The sequence below is a fragment of the Centruroides sculpturatus genome, unplaced genomic scaffold (assembly GCF_000671375.1).
Source record: "Centruroides sculpturatus isolate CEXI.00-Female unplaced genomic scaffold, Cexi_2.0 scaffold43, whole genome shotgun sequence".
Taxonomy (NCBI): Eukaryota; Metazoa; Arthropoda; class Arachnida; order Scorpiones; family Buthidae; genus Centruroides; species Centruroides sculpturatus.
The window spans coordinates 1109796-1129362 of NW_019384334.1; the positions used below are offsets into that span (position 1 = coordinate 1109796).

The 19567-nt window shown below is 23.8% G+C and overlaps 1 protein-coding gene across 1 annotated transcript in view; it reads left to right on the forward strand.

Annotated features, from left to right (window-relative positions):
• LOC111631473 (nephrin-like) overlaps positions 1-19567 on the forward strand; it is a 176490-nt gene that overhangs the window by 107143 nt on the left and 49780 nt on the right. Inside the window, exon 2 of the mRNA XM_023375719.1 lies at positions 3513-3647. Within this exon, the coding sequence (XP_023231487.1) occupies positions 3513-3647 (135 nt within the window). The remainder of the gene's footprint in view (positions 1-3512; positions 3648-19567) is intronic.

Sequence of the window (19567 nt, forward strand, 5' to 3'; positions counted from 1 at the left end):
GTAAAAAATAAAGTAATCTATGGCAGTTATTTTTAGTAATGTTATGATTTAATTATGAGCAAACTTAATCAGTTTAAGTAAAAAATACAGCAATTTTAGTATCATTGACACGAGACAAGTATATAAATATAAATCTACAAGAAAAACAATTTGAATGAAATCAGTAAAGAATAAGAAAAAAATTTAACACGCATTAATTTCTTTTAAAAAATTAACTAATTCATAAACGCGTTTTTTTCTTTTTTTGTCTTTTAAACTATACACATTTTAAGAAAAAACGAAATATTGTAAAATTAAAATACTGTAATAATTTTTTAAACTATACCGACTGTTTCAATTACAGTGAAATTATAATTGAAATTCAAAGTAAATTTAAATTTTTCTGATGACTCCATTATTTATAGCTAGTAAATCAATTGTTGTCTAAAACTATAAATATCATTGAGCAAGAAATCTGCTTAAAACATGCATCCTTGCTTCATATATTCAATCTCTTCTATTCAGGATTCTTGCACTACGATTTGTTTCCGCTTCATCCGTTTCATGTTTTCACACAGTGTTTCAAATGGAAATCACATTTTATTCGACAGTCGAGTAGTATTATCTTCCTAGTTCTCGAGTTCATTCGGAATAAATCTAATGTTTCTCTTATAGTCATTTGTGTTTTTCTTGTGCAATGACTTTTCCTATATCCATACTATTTCTTTTTTTTTTATTTTTTGCATGTTCCCTAAGCGTTGTTTACTTGCATCGCGAAGTTTGTCTCTCTCTCTCTGAATTCCAAGATCTACTAAAATTAATTTAACTTTATATTACAATCATCTCATTATTAATTCTATTTTTCTTGTATGAAATTATATATAAAAATATGATTAAAATAATCATTTATAAGCTTAAACATTCGGTAATTATTCGATATTTATTCATCGAATTTTTATAATTTGCCAAATAAATTAAAAAATTATAAAAATATAATTTATCTTTAATTATTTTGTGTATCTTTCATTATTGTTATACTTGTTACTTTATACTTTATTGTTCTTATAAATTTCTTTATGCTCTTACATTTATTTCTGAATTTTGAATGTAATACTTTTTATTTTCAATTATTTATTTATATTAAAATTTTAATAATTATGACAATAAATTTAAAATAATGTCAAAGAAAAGACGATTAATCATCGTTTCAAATAAAATTAATTCGAAGGTAAGAACTAAGTGGCTGAACTGATGTAAAAAAGATAAGCTTTTATCTGTTCTATCGAATGCAATCATTGCATAGAAGAGTGCTTGGTTTTTTTATGTACCGGCATTCAATTAGATAGCGGTTCTAAAAAAATATCCACTATAAGAACAGAACACTTAATCTATAAAACGAACTAATCGAAACTGTGCTGCTTCTGTTTGACGTTACTCTGCTCAGATCATCTTTATAAATAAAGAAGTCCTGCATTAAAAAGTTTGTTGAAAGTAAAAATGATGTTGAAGTATTTTATCTTATAGTATAAAAGTCAATATATATAAAAAAAATTAGTTTATTATTTAGAATTTAACTACGAATAAGTTAATATAACTTAATTTTAATAATAGTCAATATAAGAGAAAAAAACTGGAAATTTTATTAAAAGTTTTACTATAAAACATAAATATCATTTTTAAAAAATATGCTGTATATATTTTTAGTTAAAACTAAAATGCATATATAAGTTTTTATTTTATTTTAATAATGAATTTTATTATAGGGAATGCTTTGTTTAATTTTGAATAATAATGAATGATTTAATAATTGTAATTATTTAGTTTATTCTTTTTTCCTATATTTTTTATATTATATATAAGAAAAACTTGCAGTTTTATTTCTTTAATCTCCCAGAAGAGATGAGAACATGTAGTGGTTTCTTAAAGCATACAGATTCTTAGAAATGTTTTGACAGAGAGTCGCAAAGGGGTAAAGATCAAAATATTAGAATATGTTTCTTTGAAGTGTAAAAATTTTTGTTGTAGTTATGTTTGGTATTGCATACACTTTTCTTTGGGAAAAGAACTACCAATAAAATTTCTTTCTCAACAATATGTTGTTTAGAGATAGTCGCTATATTTTGTATGCCAATTTTATTTTATTTTCTTGGAAACTTATATACTTTCTTTATAATTTTCAACAAAACATTAAATTTACGATGAAATGATTTAGTTTATTTATTTAATCAATTTAATAGAAATGAAATAATGGAAGTGAATTGAAGTCTATATAATATATTATATAATCAATCGATGAAAATGAATTAGATTATTGTCTGTTCTAACGGAAAATGTTCAATATGTTTATTAAATTAGAATTACATAAATTTAATTTCTTGAATTACTAATTATGGAAAGTTTGCATAATTATATTTACTGAAAGTTTTCATTATCATTAGCTTTTAGTTTTTATCATAAATTTAAAAAAAAGTCTATAAGAAAGTGTCAGAGAGATACAACGAAACCAGAGATTTAATATTGAAAAATATAAAACAGGGCAATTTAAATAAAACATTTTAAAATTTTATAAAGAAAATTTAATTTAAAAAAATAAAATTTTTCGTTTCGTTTATACTTTCTGTTATGTTTCAAAGCAACACGGAGCATACTGATTATTGACGGTCAAAGAACAACATATTTCCGTTGGTTATCTAATAATAGAAGACGAGAACAAAAAATGGAAAAGTTAAAAATCTTTCAGTTTTATTTTCCGATTTCGTCTGAGGGAAAGTAATCAACACTGTCTATTCTCTTGAAGAATTTTTCTAGATAATCTCCGATTATGAACAGCTCGATGATTCATTTGTACGTATTTAAAACACAAATCAACCAATCATCAACTAGAAAAATTTTCATTTAATTCTCATTTACGCAAATTTTATTCAGACCATTGATTACTTTTTAACAAAAGAATTATGTATATACATATTTTAATAAACATTATATTATATAGGCCTATACATAAATACAGAACAAGGCTATTACACAGAATAAGACTCTTAGATTAACTAATATGATAATTTAATTATTCTTAACATTTATAAGTATAAAAATGTGTTGAATTTAATATTTTAAAGATTTCATTTTTTTAGTCCGAAAATTATCACAATATAGGCCAAATAGTAATAACTTTTTTAAAAAAATTCCTGAAAAGTCCTCTAATATAAAACTTTAAGCATATTTCTTACTTTCTCTGAAATGATAAATGTGGAGTAATATAAGTAATTAAATAAAACTATTAACGATTGAATTAATTAATATAATAAACTACTAAAACAGTTCACCAATTTAAATTTTTACAACTATTTTTGATATATTTATGAGATTTCGAAAGCAAAACATGTCTATAAATTTACATTAAACAGAAGGGAATGTGACTTGAGGATATATTACGGGACTTATCTAAATACTCTTTAAAGTAAAAATTGCTTCACATAAATACCACTTATTTTTAAATAATTTTACTGTCATACATTATATATTGTTATTTACAGATCCGGAGATTCAACAATATTTCCGCGTAAGACCTCAAGACCGAGAGGTTAAGGAGGGTGAGACTTTAGAATTTCCTTGCCAAATAGGCCATTTGGCTGGTGAAGTACAATGGAGTAAAGATGGATTTTTATTAGGTAAGTAATATACAGTAATTATATTTTATGCTTATTAATAATAAAAAATTAATTTTCATCAAGGTTAATTAAATATATTAAATTTCTTTATGCTCTTACATTTATTTCTGAATTTTGAATGTAATACTTTTTATTTTCAATTATTTATTTATATTAAAATTTTAATAATTATGACAATAAATTTAAAATAATGTCAAAGAAAAGACGATTAATCATCGTTTCAAATAAAATTAATTCGAAGGTAAGAACTAAGAGGCTGAACTGATGTAAAAAAGATAAGCTTTTATCTGTTCTATCGAATGCAATCATTGCATAGAAGAGTGCTTGGTTTTTTTATGTACCGGCATTCAATTAGATAGCGGTTCTAAAAAAATATCCACTATAAGAACAGAACACTTAATCTATAAAACGAACTAATCGAAACTGTGCTGCTTCTGTTTGACGTTACTCTGCTCAGATCATCTTTATAAATAAAGAAGTCCTGCATTAAAAAGTTTGTTGAAAGTAAAAATGATGTTGAAGTATTTTATCTTATAGTATAAAAGTCAATATATATAAAAAAAATTAGTTTATTATTTAGAATTTAACTACGAATAAGTTAATATAACTTAATTTTAATAATAGTCAATATAAGAGAAAAAAACTGGAAATTTTATTAAAAGTTTTACTATAAAACATAAATATCATTTTTAAAAAATATGCTGTATATATTTTTAGTTAAAACTAAAATGCATATATAAGTTTTTATTTTATTTTAATAATGAATTTTATTATAGGGAATGCTTTGTTTAATTTTGAATAATAATGAATGATTTAATAATTGTAATTATTTAGTTTATTCTTTTTTCCTATATTTTTTATATTATATATAAGAAAAACTTGCAGTTTTATTTCTTTAATCTCCCAGAAGAGATGAGAACATGTAGTGGTTTCTTAAAGCATACAGATTCTTAGAAATGTTTTGACAGAGAGTCGCAAAGGGGTAAAGATCAAAATATTAGAATATGTTTCTTTGAAGTGTAAAAATTTTTGTTGTAGTTATGTTTGGTATTGCATACACTTTTCTTTGGGAAAAGAACTACCAATAAAATTTCTTTCTCAACAATATGTTGTTTAGAGATAGTCGCTATATTTTGTATGCCAATTTTATTTTATTTTCTTGGAAACTTATATACTTTCTTTATAATTTTCAACAAAACATTAAATTTACGATGAAATGATTTAGTTTATTTATTTAATCAATTTAATAGAAATGAAATAATGGAAGTGAATTGAAGTCTATATAATATATTATATAATCAATCGATGAAAATGAATTAGATTATTGTCTGTTCTAACGGAAAATGTTCAATATGTTTATTAAATTAGAATTACATAAATTTAATTTCTTGAATTACTAATTATGGAAAGTTTGCATAATTATATTTACTGAAAGTTTTCATTATCATTAGCTTTTAGTTTTTATCATAAATTTAAAAAAAAGTCTATAAGAAAGTGTCAGAGAGATACAACGAAACCAGAGATTTAATATTGAAAAATATAAAACAGGGCAATTTAAATAAAACATTTTAAAATTTTATAAAGAAAATTTAATTTAAAAAAATAAAATTTTTCGTTTCGTTTATACTTTCTGTTATGTTTCCGAGCAACACGGAGCATACTGATTATTGACGGTCAAAGAACAACATATTTCCGTTGGTTATCTAATAATAGAAGACGAGAACAAAAAATGGAAAAGTTAAAAATCTTTCAGTTTTATTTTCNAAAACTGTGAAGAATTATATAGAATTATGAGATAAAAAGTCCTTTCATGTCTTAAATCATTTTATAATAAAGTTTAGGTAAAATTTTTAGTTAACATGAATATGAATATGATATGACATATGTATTTATTTTAGAAGATATGTATGTTTAAATTCAAGTAAATGATTTAAAGTAATCAATATTATATGTGACTCTATGACATATGAGTTTATGCATATAATATAATATTCTACATGTATTATGTAATTTGTTAATATACACACTATAATATAAGGACATTAAAATAATTTTATTAACTTCCAAAAAGAAAGCGAAAAGATCAAAATAAAAGAAATTCTTCTAAAAAATATTTAGGTAAAATTACGGAAGCATAATAAAAATATTTAAAAAGAAAAAAATTTTGTTAAGGCAGTTTACTCTTTTTTTGTATCTGTTAAGATTATCTTTAACGTTCAATAGAATGATCTTAATGCTATATTGAATCATCATTCAGGTAGTGAAGTCGATCGAATTTTTGCATAAAAGTTATTGTACTTTCTGTATACGGTGAACGGATAGCTTAAATAACCATTGGAGTTCTCTCCACTTGAAAAGGTTTATATAAATATATCTAACCTAAATATAAAATATATGCTCGATTGAGTATATCGTATGGAAGTTATTGATCAACAGATAATGGAAAAAATTTAATATAAAGTAGACACGTTTAAAAGCTTTTTATCGTTTCAGCTCCCCGCAGTTCCAATTATATCGATTAATTTTTAATTTTATATTGAGAAGAACATTAATATCATAATGTTTACATTTATTTGCAAGGATTTTTGAAATAAAAAGAATAAATTAAGAGACTTAACAATTGAAAGTCTTATCTTAATTTAAAGTTGCATTTAATTAGTTTATTTAGAATTATTTTAAAAATCTTACAAGTTAGTAGAAAATCGCGTTTTAAATAATGCTTAAATTTAAATTATTGGTAATTTTTTAATAATATTCTATATTAATATGATCGTAACAATGTAAATGTTGAATTAATAATAGTTTCTTTAAATATAATTCACTCTCTATAAACAACATTTATAATTATAATCACGTTTTAAATAATAAAATTCGTATTTTTAAGTATTTTTATTGGTTTTATACATTAATTTATGTAATATCTTTATCATAAAATTAAATTAATTGATCAATCATGTTAATAATTTTCGGAATATTATTCTATTCTCTTTAATGTCGTACGAAATGCTAATTTAACTCTTGCTTGATAAATCATGATCAATTTAACGCTACGTTTAAATAAACTAAGCACATAAAGTACTTTACATTTGTCCTATAATATTGCAAATTATTTCATATTGACACAGATTTAAAATCTTTAATAATATAATATAAAATAATTTAATAACTATTCTAAATAATTATAAAAAAATTTTTTAAATTAATTATACTTATAGAAAAAGAGTGATTAGATCAATGAATTTGTCAATTAATTTACATATTAAAATTATTTTAAATGTGATTAAAACCGTGAGAATTGTATAAAATTATAGAATTAAGCGAAAAACTTCTTATATGCTCTAAATTATGTTACTAATATATAAATTTTGGCAAGAAAGATATGATTTATTAGCTTGTTTCTTGCTATCCAAAATAATTTATATAAATTTGACAAATTAATAGCACATAATATTATGATTTTATGTTTATTAAGCAAGCTTTAGACATGATTATGTAATGAATAAATTCAGAAAAAGAGAGACTTTATCACAATTAAGGACAATGCTATTATCTTGGCAACAATCCACTGCATGTTATGTACTATGTGAGAAATTTTTCTGTTAGATATTTAACATTCTTCCAACAGAATGTGTTTGTGACATTGAAATTAAGGAGAAAATACCAAACATTTCACTAGTCTCATGAAATTACGCGAGGCATCCTTAATGCGAAGCAGTAAAGACTGACCAACCAAATTCAACTAACCAAAAGCGTGAAAAGTTTCAGAACTTTCTAATTTGTTCTTCAAATTTTGTGTTAAATTTTATGAAGCGACCGAAGAAGAAAAACGTGTTCATTATAAAAAGTGATAAAAGTGTAGCATTTTATAATGAACACAATATATATGTGTGTGAAGGTAATTGAAATGGTTTATTTTAAGTAATTATTTTGAAAAAATTATATTTATTCCATCATCATCTATGGCAATCACTAGATTTCGAGTCAATTGTAACACACTCTTGGGAAATTAATTGTGATAGTTTAAAAGTTTTTGTAGCATACCAGTTTATCATTAGTAGCCTGGAGGTACTTCTTTTGTTAAAGTTTCGAAAAGGTTCAAGCACGGCTTTTTTATATAAAGCTACTTCATTTTATTTATTTTTTATAAGGAAAAAACATTAAATTTAAATTTTAAGAATGTTGTTGAAATTCTTTTTGAAGATATTTAAAACATTATTATTGTTACCAAAAGAATAATACACAAGAAAATCTCAGAAGCTGTTAAGTTTATTAGTGTAATATCAATTAAAAATGTAATTAATCATAGTTATTATACAATTAAGTTTTATTTATAAGTTTTAAAAAGTTTTTTTATTTCATAATGATAAAAATTAAAAAAAAGTACGTAAGTTAAGAGAACTTAATCAGCCGTAACGTTATTTCTTTCATTTTCATTTTTTAATGATTGCCGAATGGAAGTAATTTATCATAGAAATCTTAAAAATTTTAATTTTTTATAGTAATATTATTTAACTTATAAATTATTAGTGTAGCATAAATTTAGAATGATTAGAATATTATCGTAAATTCGAAGTTATAGTGTTTTTGAAATTAAATTTAAAGGAATTCATGTTGAATGAATTCCTTTAAACTTCGAAGAATAGATAATTAAACAAAAATCAGTTTTTATATAAAACGGAGAAGAACAAGAAGAGAAAAAAAACCTCCAGATTTCCATATAATAGCATAAAGCTTCAAATGTTTGAAATTTATTGACATGTTGAATTTTGAGTAAATAAGAGAAACCTTAAATGAAAGTGATATGAGTTTAGTTCACGGTATATGAAGATAAATTGTCTTAACAGTAACTAGAGAAGCGGAGTGTGCTTGCAGCCATAATAATATCGCTAGATCGAGGGCAAACTCAGTATGATGTGAGTTGGAGAGAATCAATACTTATAATAAAGTGTTTTCCGAGTTTATGTTTGAAACAATTTATCTTTTGATTGAAATGATTTTAAAATACTTGAAGAATTTGTATTCTAATTTCCAAAAACAACAACAAAAACACTACTATAATAGGGTTACGCGTGTAACTCTATAATAGTAAATGCGAATAGATTTATACGTTTTGAGTAGCCTTTAAATCTATATAATTTATTACAACTGACATGTATAATACAATGTTCATTACATTTAATATGCTTATAATACAGTAATCATACTTGCGGTTATATATGATTTTCTGATGATAGCTGAAATTCACTGGTCCTATAAATTTTCATGTTTATTGGGATCTGCATCTGGTTAAAGCATTTAAAGAATGGTTAAATTTAGCATCTACAAAAATCGATTCAGCTCATAACTAGAGTCAAAAATACTTACTGTGTAATTAAGCTTGAATTATAAGTATATATATGATGATAATACTTTAATTTTCAATTATGAATTTGATTTAGAGAATCTTTGTAACAGCTGTTGCTGCTCCTAATTTGAGTTCGTTAATTTTCTGGTTAATTATATAATTTATTTTAAAAACATATATGTAGATATACCTTTTTAAAACAAGATATTGCTGATTCTATCAAGTTTTTCAACTATATCGATTCTAAGCGCGAGAGCAGATGCAACAGTTCTGTGAATTTAAAATCCATACATTCAAAAATTCAATGAGACTGCAGATAAACAAGAAAGAAACGACATTTGCGGTTTTATTTCAGGTTAAAAGCCTTTTCCTCCATTAAAAATAAACAAATAACTTTTCTATATAAAATTTTAGTCAAGTTTCGTATAAATTTTTGTATCTTTTATTTAAATAATATTCCTCTCAAGAGCTGTCTTCATTCGAAGTATTTCAAACTCGCTTAAAATGCTGTAAATTTGATTAATGAATAACATTTCATGTCGAAACTGCTTTCATTAATTAAATGCTTGTTTTCCGCACGATAAAAATTAATTGAAATAATCGATTATAGATTAAATATGAGATTTATTTATCTAGAGTAGTTTTTCAAATTATAACAAAATAATAACCCGATTCTATAGTTAATGAATAAAATATTTTTAAACAAAAATTGCTTAAATTATAAAAATTAACATTTAGAAATGTTCATAACATATCTAAGAAATGATTCAATCGTAATTATTCATCTTAAACAGCACAGAACAGAGATTCAAGTAAGTTTTTATCTACCTGTACTATAACTAAGAACATTTGTTTGCGGAAAAAATAAAAAATTTTAGAGTATTCAAAATCATAAACTATTTTATTTTATTTATTTTCTTTTGTTAATTGTAGTTAATTTTAGTACATTTAAGTTGATCGTTTACAGAACTGCCTTATAAATGTCGGAGATGTTTATCCAATATGTGATATTAAAATACCAACTTCAACTCGCCACTCTTAATTTACATATTTTAGCCTTAATTAGTAGGAAAGGAGCTATTAATACAGCAACAATGTTATAGAAAAATAAGCAAAGTAAAAGTATTTAAGAAGATTTATCAATTTTTATTTCCATTATTATTAAAACAAAATCTAAACTTTCTCTATAGTGAAATAAGGTTAGAAGCATTGCATTAACTTAGACTATAGATAATAGTTAAATTCATTTTAAATTTAAAAAATGATTGATTTTAAATGAATAAATTTTTATATATTTTAAGATAATATTTAAATCAACATCTTGTTGGTTCAAAATGTTATTGTACGCGGTAAATTAAATCACTATGCGTGTAAATTCAGTATAAATATTTGATTTTAAATTTGTTTACATATACATTAGCATTAACAAAGTAAACAAACTTTTTAAAAATTTTGTTTAAAACTAAATTAATTTTCTATTTTAACGTATTACTTCCGTAAATATAAGTTTAAAAATGTTTTTTTTTAAATATATTTCATTTCTTTTAAGATTCTTGAATTTTTAACTAAAATCTTCATTAAACACATTTGAATATTTTCTTTTAATAACTTTAAATACTAAATTATTTATTTAGTAATCGCCCAATATTATAATATTTTAATTTGTATTTTTTTAAATTTAATTAATATTTAAGTAAACAAACATGTATAAGTTTTATAATCTAATTTTATCTATAATGTAAATAAATCAGAATTATTTAGCTATTTTTCAAGAAGTTATGTTAAATCGTTACTTTTATTATAATACAGATTTACATCATAATGTATAAAATTAATATAAAATACCAAGATATTAATTTAAGTTTTCGATCACGTAAATAAATAATTAGATAGATTTTTTCTTTTCTGGTAACGTACAGTATATATTCCTATGCAGTATTATCTTGGTGAAGTTCCAAAGTTCGATTTTAAGCGTTGGCAACATTTTTCTTATTGCCAAGAATAATACAGAATTTCCTTTGAGACACATTTTTTCTCCTCTGTAGGAGATATCAGTGGCGGCGAAAGCTCTGTCAGCTACTACCTTTAAATCGATTAACCGTATTTAGCAGCAGACAGAAAGTCAAATTTAAACATTTATAGAATTTTCTTAGAAACTTTCATAAATCAAAATAGTTTCTATACTTGAAAATGCTTCTTTATTAATACAATTTGAAGCTAATTGACTGCTATAATTGATAACAAAAGGTAGAGATAATTGTGACGTAAATCTTTATTTTTAAATTCGATTTTGGTTTGTATATATGGTTAGATCGAACACTATAAAATAATTAAAATGTATTATTTTCTGTAAGTTTATTAAAGATTTTACTGGAATTATAGTGTATGAATATGTTAAGGATTTAAACTATGATAAATAAATCAGATATTTATAATTATTTATTTATGCTTTTAAGCAAATACAAGAACTTATAATCTAGTATTCTTTAGTATATCCTATGTAAGCTACATTTATTTATTAAAAACAAAAATGTTTATCAGTTATATTGAAGTCTTTGTCGTTTAGATCACTGTTTAAAAGAATCATTACTAATAAAAAATCAGATTTTTGTTCAAGACTTTTGATAAGAAGAAATTTTTAAATGAGTTTTTCTTCTTTTAATTTTTATATTTAAAATATATACTGTTAAAACTACTTACGGTCATCATCATTTCTTCATCTTACAGTATATAAATGTGAAAACTATGAAGGATCATCATAAGATCAAGAAATAAATCTTTTGAAAAAGAAGCATCCGTGTGGAAAATGTTCAAATTTCTAACGAAATCAATAATAAAAAAATATATAGCTAAAAAATATAAATTATTTTTATAAATTGCTTTTCTTCAAATAATCTTTAATAATATTTTTATAAATATTGTTTTTTAATACGAAATTAAATTTTTATATATTGTTTGCGTGTTTCGACAGTCAGATATCACATATTTTAAATTGAATTTACTATTTGTTTGTTTTAATTTTATCAATTTTTTTTATTTAAAATTTTTAATTTAAAAATAACTATTTATTGTAATAATAGAGACGTATAAAGATAGCTTAAACGTATTTGTATGATCATAAAATAAGCATGCCTCATTTTACTTAAATAATAAGGTTGATCTTTGAAGAAGAAGAAAGAAAAAAAAAATCCTGAAGCACATCTTATAAAATTACCCTTTTCTTCTCTTTAGTCTTAAAATAACTTAAAAACAAAAAGAAATTTGGAAACTTTTTATAACTTCAAGATGCAGAAAGAATAAAATTGAATTTTCGATTTTTTTTTGCAGAAAAAACTCGAAATTAAAAAAAATAACAATATGTTTTTAAAGAATAGGATAGAAAGCTTCTCTTTATTAGCATAAATGTTATTTATTTTAAATCGTAACAACGTAATAAACTTTTATCGTACATTAAAAATATATTTATTATTGACTATAATAAATTACTTGAAAGTCTTTTTTATTATTGTAAATTTAGTTTGTTTTATAATAAAATTTTAAATCAATCTAATATATAAGAATAGAAGAAAAACTTAGGACCGTAAAATAATATTTTTCACTAATAAAAAATAAGAACTTGGAAGTATTTATTGTAGTCATTATTTATAATNTTAAATTTTTATATATTGTTTGCGTGTTTCGACAGTCAGATATCACATATTTTAAATTGAATTTACTATTTGTTTGTTTTAATTTTATCAATTTTTTTTATTTAAAATTTTTAATTTAAAAATAACTATTTATTGTAATAATAGAGACGTATAAAGATAGCTTAAACGTATTTGTATGATCATAAAATAAGCATGCCTCATTTTACTTAAATAATAAGGTTGATCTTTGAAGAAGAAGAAAGAAAAAAAAAATCCTGAAGCACATCTTATAAAATTACCCTTTTCTTCTCTTTAGTCTTAAAATAACTTAAAAACAAAAAGAAATTTGGAAACTTTTTATAACTTCAAGATGCAGAAAGAATAAAATTGAATTTTCGATTTTTTTTTGCAGAAAAAACTCGAAATTAAAAAAAATAACAATATGTTTTTAAAGAATAGGATAGAAAGCTTCTCTTTATTAGCATAAATGTTATTTATTTTAAATCGTAACAACGTAATAAACTTTTATCGTACATTAAAAATATATTTATTATTGACTATAATAAATTACTTGAAAGTCTTTTTTATTATTGTAAATTTAGTTTGTTTTATAATAAAATTTTAAATCAATCTAATATATAAGAATAGAAGAAAAACTTAGGACCGTAAAATAATATTTTTCACTAATAAAAAATAAGAACTTGGAAGTATTTATTGTAGTCATTATTTATAATAAGTAATGTATTATAGATAAACGAAGATGATTTGTATTGGGAATTGTTATAATACAAAAACATCCTACGAATATATAAGTAATGCTATATTGATTTATTTATCTTCCAATAATAAGATTATATAGGATAAATGTCACCAGATGAAACTACAAAGGTCAAATCAATAACGCACAAGTACCTAATGTTATGAACACTCTAATGCTGACAATTTCCTATGTAGATCCTTTTCTGGATTATCTATCTATACATATATATATATAGCAAATAAGCATTAAATTACTAGTTCACTTCGTAATTGTAATTGTTTAATAATGTATTTTCAATATCCAACATTATTTTTCTTGAATTTTATAACCTAACTTCAAGCAATAAAATTTAAGAAGAATAAGATAAGATAATAACGATAACCTAATTACTTAACTAAATGTATAAAATAAGAAACAGGCAAGCAATCAATACAGCCAAAAGGGATTCTTTCTTCTATTAATATCTAGAAAATATGTCTTATTTTAACAAAGTGTAATATTTTGGAAGGGTATATGATTTAAGGATATGGATATGGAAAAACAGATATTATACTGTTAGATATAATGACAAATCAAATTTTTATACATCATAATATATAAGAATCTTCGCATTTGAGAGAAAGAGCCTCGTATAAAATATCTTTAGAAAGACTCAAACAATTCATATAAGTTTATGGATGATTTTGTTTCCCATAAACTTATAAGAATATTCCATAAGAATTCCAGTAAAAAAGAATTTGAATAAAAAAATTTAAAATACAGTGTTAATAATAATAAAATAAGAATATCTTGAATGATGTTTATCAAAATGAATTCTTGATTGATTAATTAATTGTATATTAATTATTATATAATATCAATATATTATAATATCCTGTCTCCTAAATATTTTTAAATGATAAATTTTATTACAAGTTATTAAAAAGTTCAGACGTAAAGAAAATATTTTAAGCTCATTTTTGAAAGTAAAACAAACTATTTTTAAAATTCAATCTAATGTTAAGTAGTAGATATATTAAGTAGTAGATTTAGTAGTATAAAAAGATATATTTAAATCGAAAGAACAGTCAAAAAAGTAAAATAATTAAATTTTCATAATAATAGTTGATTTAGATTTTAAATGCAAAAATTATAATTCAATATTTAGGGAAAAAATTTGATTTTCCTTATTTAATTAGCGTAAAAGATCATGCTACAAATTAAATCTTTATCCTTCATTGTCTAATTAAGTTAATTCTTTAATGAAAGAGGAGAAAACTATATGTGACGTTTATCGATATTAATAAACTTGTGATTCAGTAATAGAACAGGCTGAAAAAGGATAGAAGCCATGACAAAGAATTTTACTAATATACAAAATTGCTTTATCATATTTTAGCATTTGTTTTCTAATTTTTGTTTGTGTCTTAGGTTCAATAATTTATTTTTAACTTATCCGAAGCTTTAATAATTAAATATATTCTTGCTTTTCAATTTGAACTAAATATCGATCAATGAGCTGAAATTGATGTTAAACTATTATGAACTTGTTAATATAAAAACGTTGAGAAGACTGGGCGTATTGAATTGAAAGTTGAATTTTAAAGTTTGATACAAACATTAATTCTGTATATTTGCTTATGCATAAGAGAATTCAAAAATGCATAAATTTTTAACGAGTTTTTGCTTGTCCTTTTGAAAACTTGTGCTTTCTATAAATTTTCTTGAGCCAGTTTCTAAAAAGCTCTCTTACATATTATCTAAAGAATATAGAAGGATGCGGAGAAAATGAGAAGTTTTTGTGTAAAAATGACCTTCAAGTATAAAAGATTTTCAACACGCGCATAAGAACTTAATCTGCTCTGGGAATGCTTCAAGTATTGGATGTTCTAAAAACTTTATCAAATTGCTAAGAGTAATCATGTATAGAAACTATATTTACGTAAAAGAAAATCAGAACTTTCACTTGTTGACAGAAATATAGAAGGTCTTGCCCAACGGCGACAAGATGTTCATATCAGACTTTTCCTCTGCTATCAGCAACGACATGACAGAAAACCTGCGATGATGACATATTTTCACATCTTGCTTTCACTGATACATTATTAATGGCAGATGCAAGATGTCACAAACTATTAAAATAATTTAATCAAAATAATATAAGAAATTAAATTAAGTAAACTATAACTAAGTATTTATAATTTTTTAAATGTTAAACAAATTTAAACAGAAATCATTTGTTTAAATATCACAGAATAGTCTTCAACAGTCATTTAGATTAAGTTTATTGTTAGAAAAAATTTTTCTGTTTATCTTCAATATCTTTAAACTTTTATTCTACTTAGAAAATAAAAATACTTTTTCAATCTATTGACATTGATGTATAAATATCCGGCATTTTTCTAATCTTGGAAATAACATACTTAGAAGACATCAAGTGCATTTAGTAATATTTTCTCAAAATGAACTTTTAAAGTTGAGTGCAATGCTTTAGAACTCTTATCATAGTACATGCTGAAAGAATTCCGTCGAGATGCATTTCTTCAAAGTAATTTTAAACATTAAAGAAATGCTAAATCATTTCAAGAACTTAGTAAACTCATACACAGGATGTAATGAAATCATACTCAATCCTTCAGAGAGTAGACAGAGTGAAAACAGATTAACAGCTTTTCCCTATGAAGGTTTCTGATTACGATACTTGAAAATAAATAAATAAATTATATACAATATTCTTCCGTTCAGTAATGGGTTGGAGGTAGAAAACAAATAACAACAGAAGTGATTGTCGGCGATATGATAATGTTGAGATTGGTCAAATATACAACGAGATTTGTAATTCCTAAGCAATATTTGAAATTAATTAATACAAGGAATAACTTTTATCTCTGAGATATCCTATGATTTAAATTAATGTAGCCAAAATTTGTAACAAATTTGTTAAATTATAATTTGATCTATGTAACTATTAAATGTTTACGGCATTTTGTTTGTGTTGTACAATAAATTCTAAAAAGCTGAAGAAAAATAAGTTAGATTTATAAAATATCATTTACCTTTCAGATTCACTATGATACATTTTTTAAGCTCACAGGAAGTATCGATGAATTTCTTCATAAGTCACTTATGACAGATCACACCGATATTTTCGGAGATTTGTAGTGTATCACATAAAAATTTTATTTTCACATATAAAAATATAAAATTTTATGTAAAATACAATACTTTTATTCTTTCAAATGAAATAGAATGCAAACACTAGTGAATAGTTTTATTCTATGCATGAATAATTTCTCTTTTTCACACGCAAACTTACCAGCGTTTGTAAATCTATGAAAGTATATTAATTTTGAAAATAGCTTTATTATTTTCTAAGGGATTACATGTTAATAGTGTTACTGAATGATTTGCAAATATTTACTGTAATATTTATTATATATTTGAGTATATATTCTAAACAGTACGATAATAAAATATGTCATTTTATTGATATTGAAAGATCATATCAATGCTACTATAATGACTATACGTAGCGCACATTATTATTATTTTTATATGTTTTTACAAATACAAAATTTTAGAGGTATCAAATTGACACTTTTTTATTTTCAATATTGAAACTTCCTCTGTTTTTTGTTTTGTTCTTAATTTTTAAATATGAAAAAATTATTTATTTTTAATGTATTTTTAAAATGTTCTTGAATATATGTATTTCTTAACTTAATTCTACGTTCTACGTTTAATTTCAATTTGAACGTTGATACGTGTTTATTGTAAAATCAAATAATTAGTTAATTTGTGTGATGAGTAAGTACACTTTGAAATCGGTAAATTTTTAGTAATATTTTCAATCTCTCAAATATATTTATTCAAATAATAAAATTTGATTAAAAAATAATTTTCTGTACGTAAATATTTAATTTTAATTAGTATATAAATTTAAATATCTTCAATTTGAACTTTTATTTAAAATTGTTATTTATTGTTTGCTGGAAAAATCAATTACTAATTGGAGACGTAATATTAAAAATACATTGTTTTCGTGTTAAGAAAATCTTATAAATAAATATTGATTCCTTTTGGAATTTTAAGCAAATGTTTACAATGTATGTATATTAAATTCATTTATCCTTCAAATCTTTTAATAATAAGTTTAAAGATTTGCTTTTCAGATATCTTTCTGCCTTAGTTTAAAAAACAATTATTTTTAATACTGTACAATCTTGGTAATCTGAAATATATGGGACCGGAAGAAAGATAGATTAAGGAGATTGCTGGATTTCCGGAAATAGGGTGAATTTAATGGTTAATCATTTGGAAAGAAAACATTTGTTTATTTGCGTGATATTAATTAAAATCACATATAAAATAACTAAAAATATGGAAGGAGAGCAAGCAGATATTACTGTATTTTAGAGTTCTCAAATAAATTGTTTATTCATTTAAAATTATTTTTAATTGTTTTCTGCCGTTATGTCTTCCGAATGTTCTTCTAATCATCTGTATTCAGTATTTGTATTGTTTGTATATTCCCACTAAGATAATGAGAAATTGTAGCGAAAGTAGAAAATTTACTGGGAGGTAAAGTTCTTTTGGAGAAAAATTTCGGGGACTGACATATAGCATTATGTTATATGATGCCTTTTTTGAACAGATTAAAATGTCGAGCCTGACGACCTTTATTATCATGACAAGCTCGAATATTCAATCTTGAGCGCGATATCATGCCACGTTTAGTGGGAGGGTGTTCAAATTTAGTGGAAACTAAAGTTTGAACTAGTGGAAAACATGTCTAGAACTTGACAACAGCGCCAGTAATATCCGAAAGTCTAGTGTCAGATTACTGGACGTATCCAGTTACCTAACGGTCTGATTATCGAGATTGTGTTGTGCATAATTTATGTAATAGTTTGTAGTTTTTAAATTTGATGAAAACATTTTTAGACTAAACTTTTGAATTAATTGATACGAGGAATCAATATATAAATGGCCACAATCACGCCTTTCACGAACGGAGCTGATCTGCAATGGAGTCGTCTAACATGATGAGAAATTGAGTACAATGTTTACGCCTCTTCTACTTATAATATGTTAGGGAGGTCCTGAACTGGTTTTAATTCGGGTCATTATGGCAGTAACACCTGAAATCGCAACCAACTGGATTATTTCTGAATTTCAATTATTTTCTACTTGAATATACATATAATCACAAATATATAGGGGAGATCGGGGCAAGATCGGCATGTTAAGCTTTACTTAAATTTTGTGTAATAAATACTGCTGTAAACTGAAAAAAAAGCTTTGCATATTGTCTATTGGAATGTTACCTTACTATAGAACTGGTTAAAATCAGTTTGGAAATAAAAATAATTAAAATAATTACAACTTTACAAGAAGAGAGAAATTGACGAAGTTGCCCCGGGTATAGGGGCAAGATCGGCAACTTCTCTCTTTTTGTAAAGTTGTAATTATTTTAATTATTTTTATTAAAGTTGCCCCTGGTATAGGGGCAACAGTAATGGGGCAAGATAGGCACGTATATAAAATTATGTTATTAACAATGTATAAGTTGGAATTCACTATTAAAACAAAGAAATACAAATCCAACACCCATTTAATATTATTACAACGAAATGCAAGTTCAAAGACATATATACATGAATAACAAATGCAAACATGTTTTCATTTATCATCTGTTTGATTTTTATCCTTTGCTTCTAATGTGGCTTTATGTTGCCGATCTTACCCCGCTAGTCATGATTTCGAAACATTAAGTACAACCCTGAGAACAGAATGCCAAGCCACGATCTGGCCACGTGAATAAGTTGAAGTTACATCCTTCTAACAGGAAAAGTAACTTTCGTTATCATGGAATTATAACAAAACCTGCCAATTCAATATAAATGGAAAAAAAATATTATATGGAATTGAACGAAAATGAAAATTTGCTTGATAATTCAACTACGCTTGTTGGAGAACAATAAAAACACTACACTCAACAAGCCACCAATAAAACTCAACTGCCTAACCTATAACCAAAGTCTCCTTTTAATTTGTTTTTAAAAAAAAGCGCTTGACAAACTTGCCCCGCATGCCGAAGTTGCCCCGATCTCCCCTATTTATGTCTAATAAAATACGTAATTTTTATATTAATATTAAACTTCAAAAATTAAATGACTTAAAATTTAGTAAATAATATTTTATAATT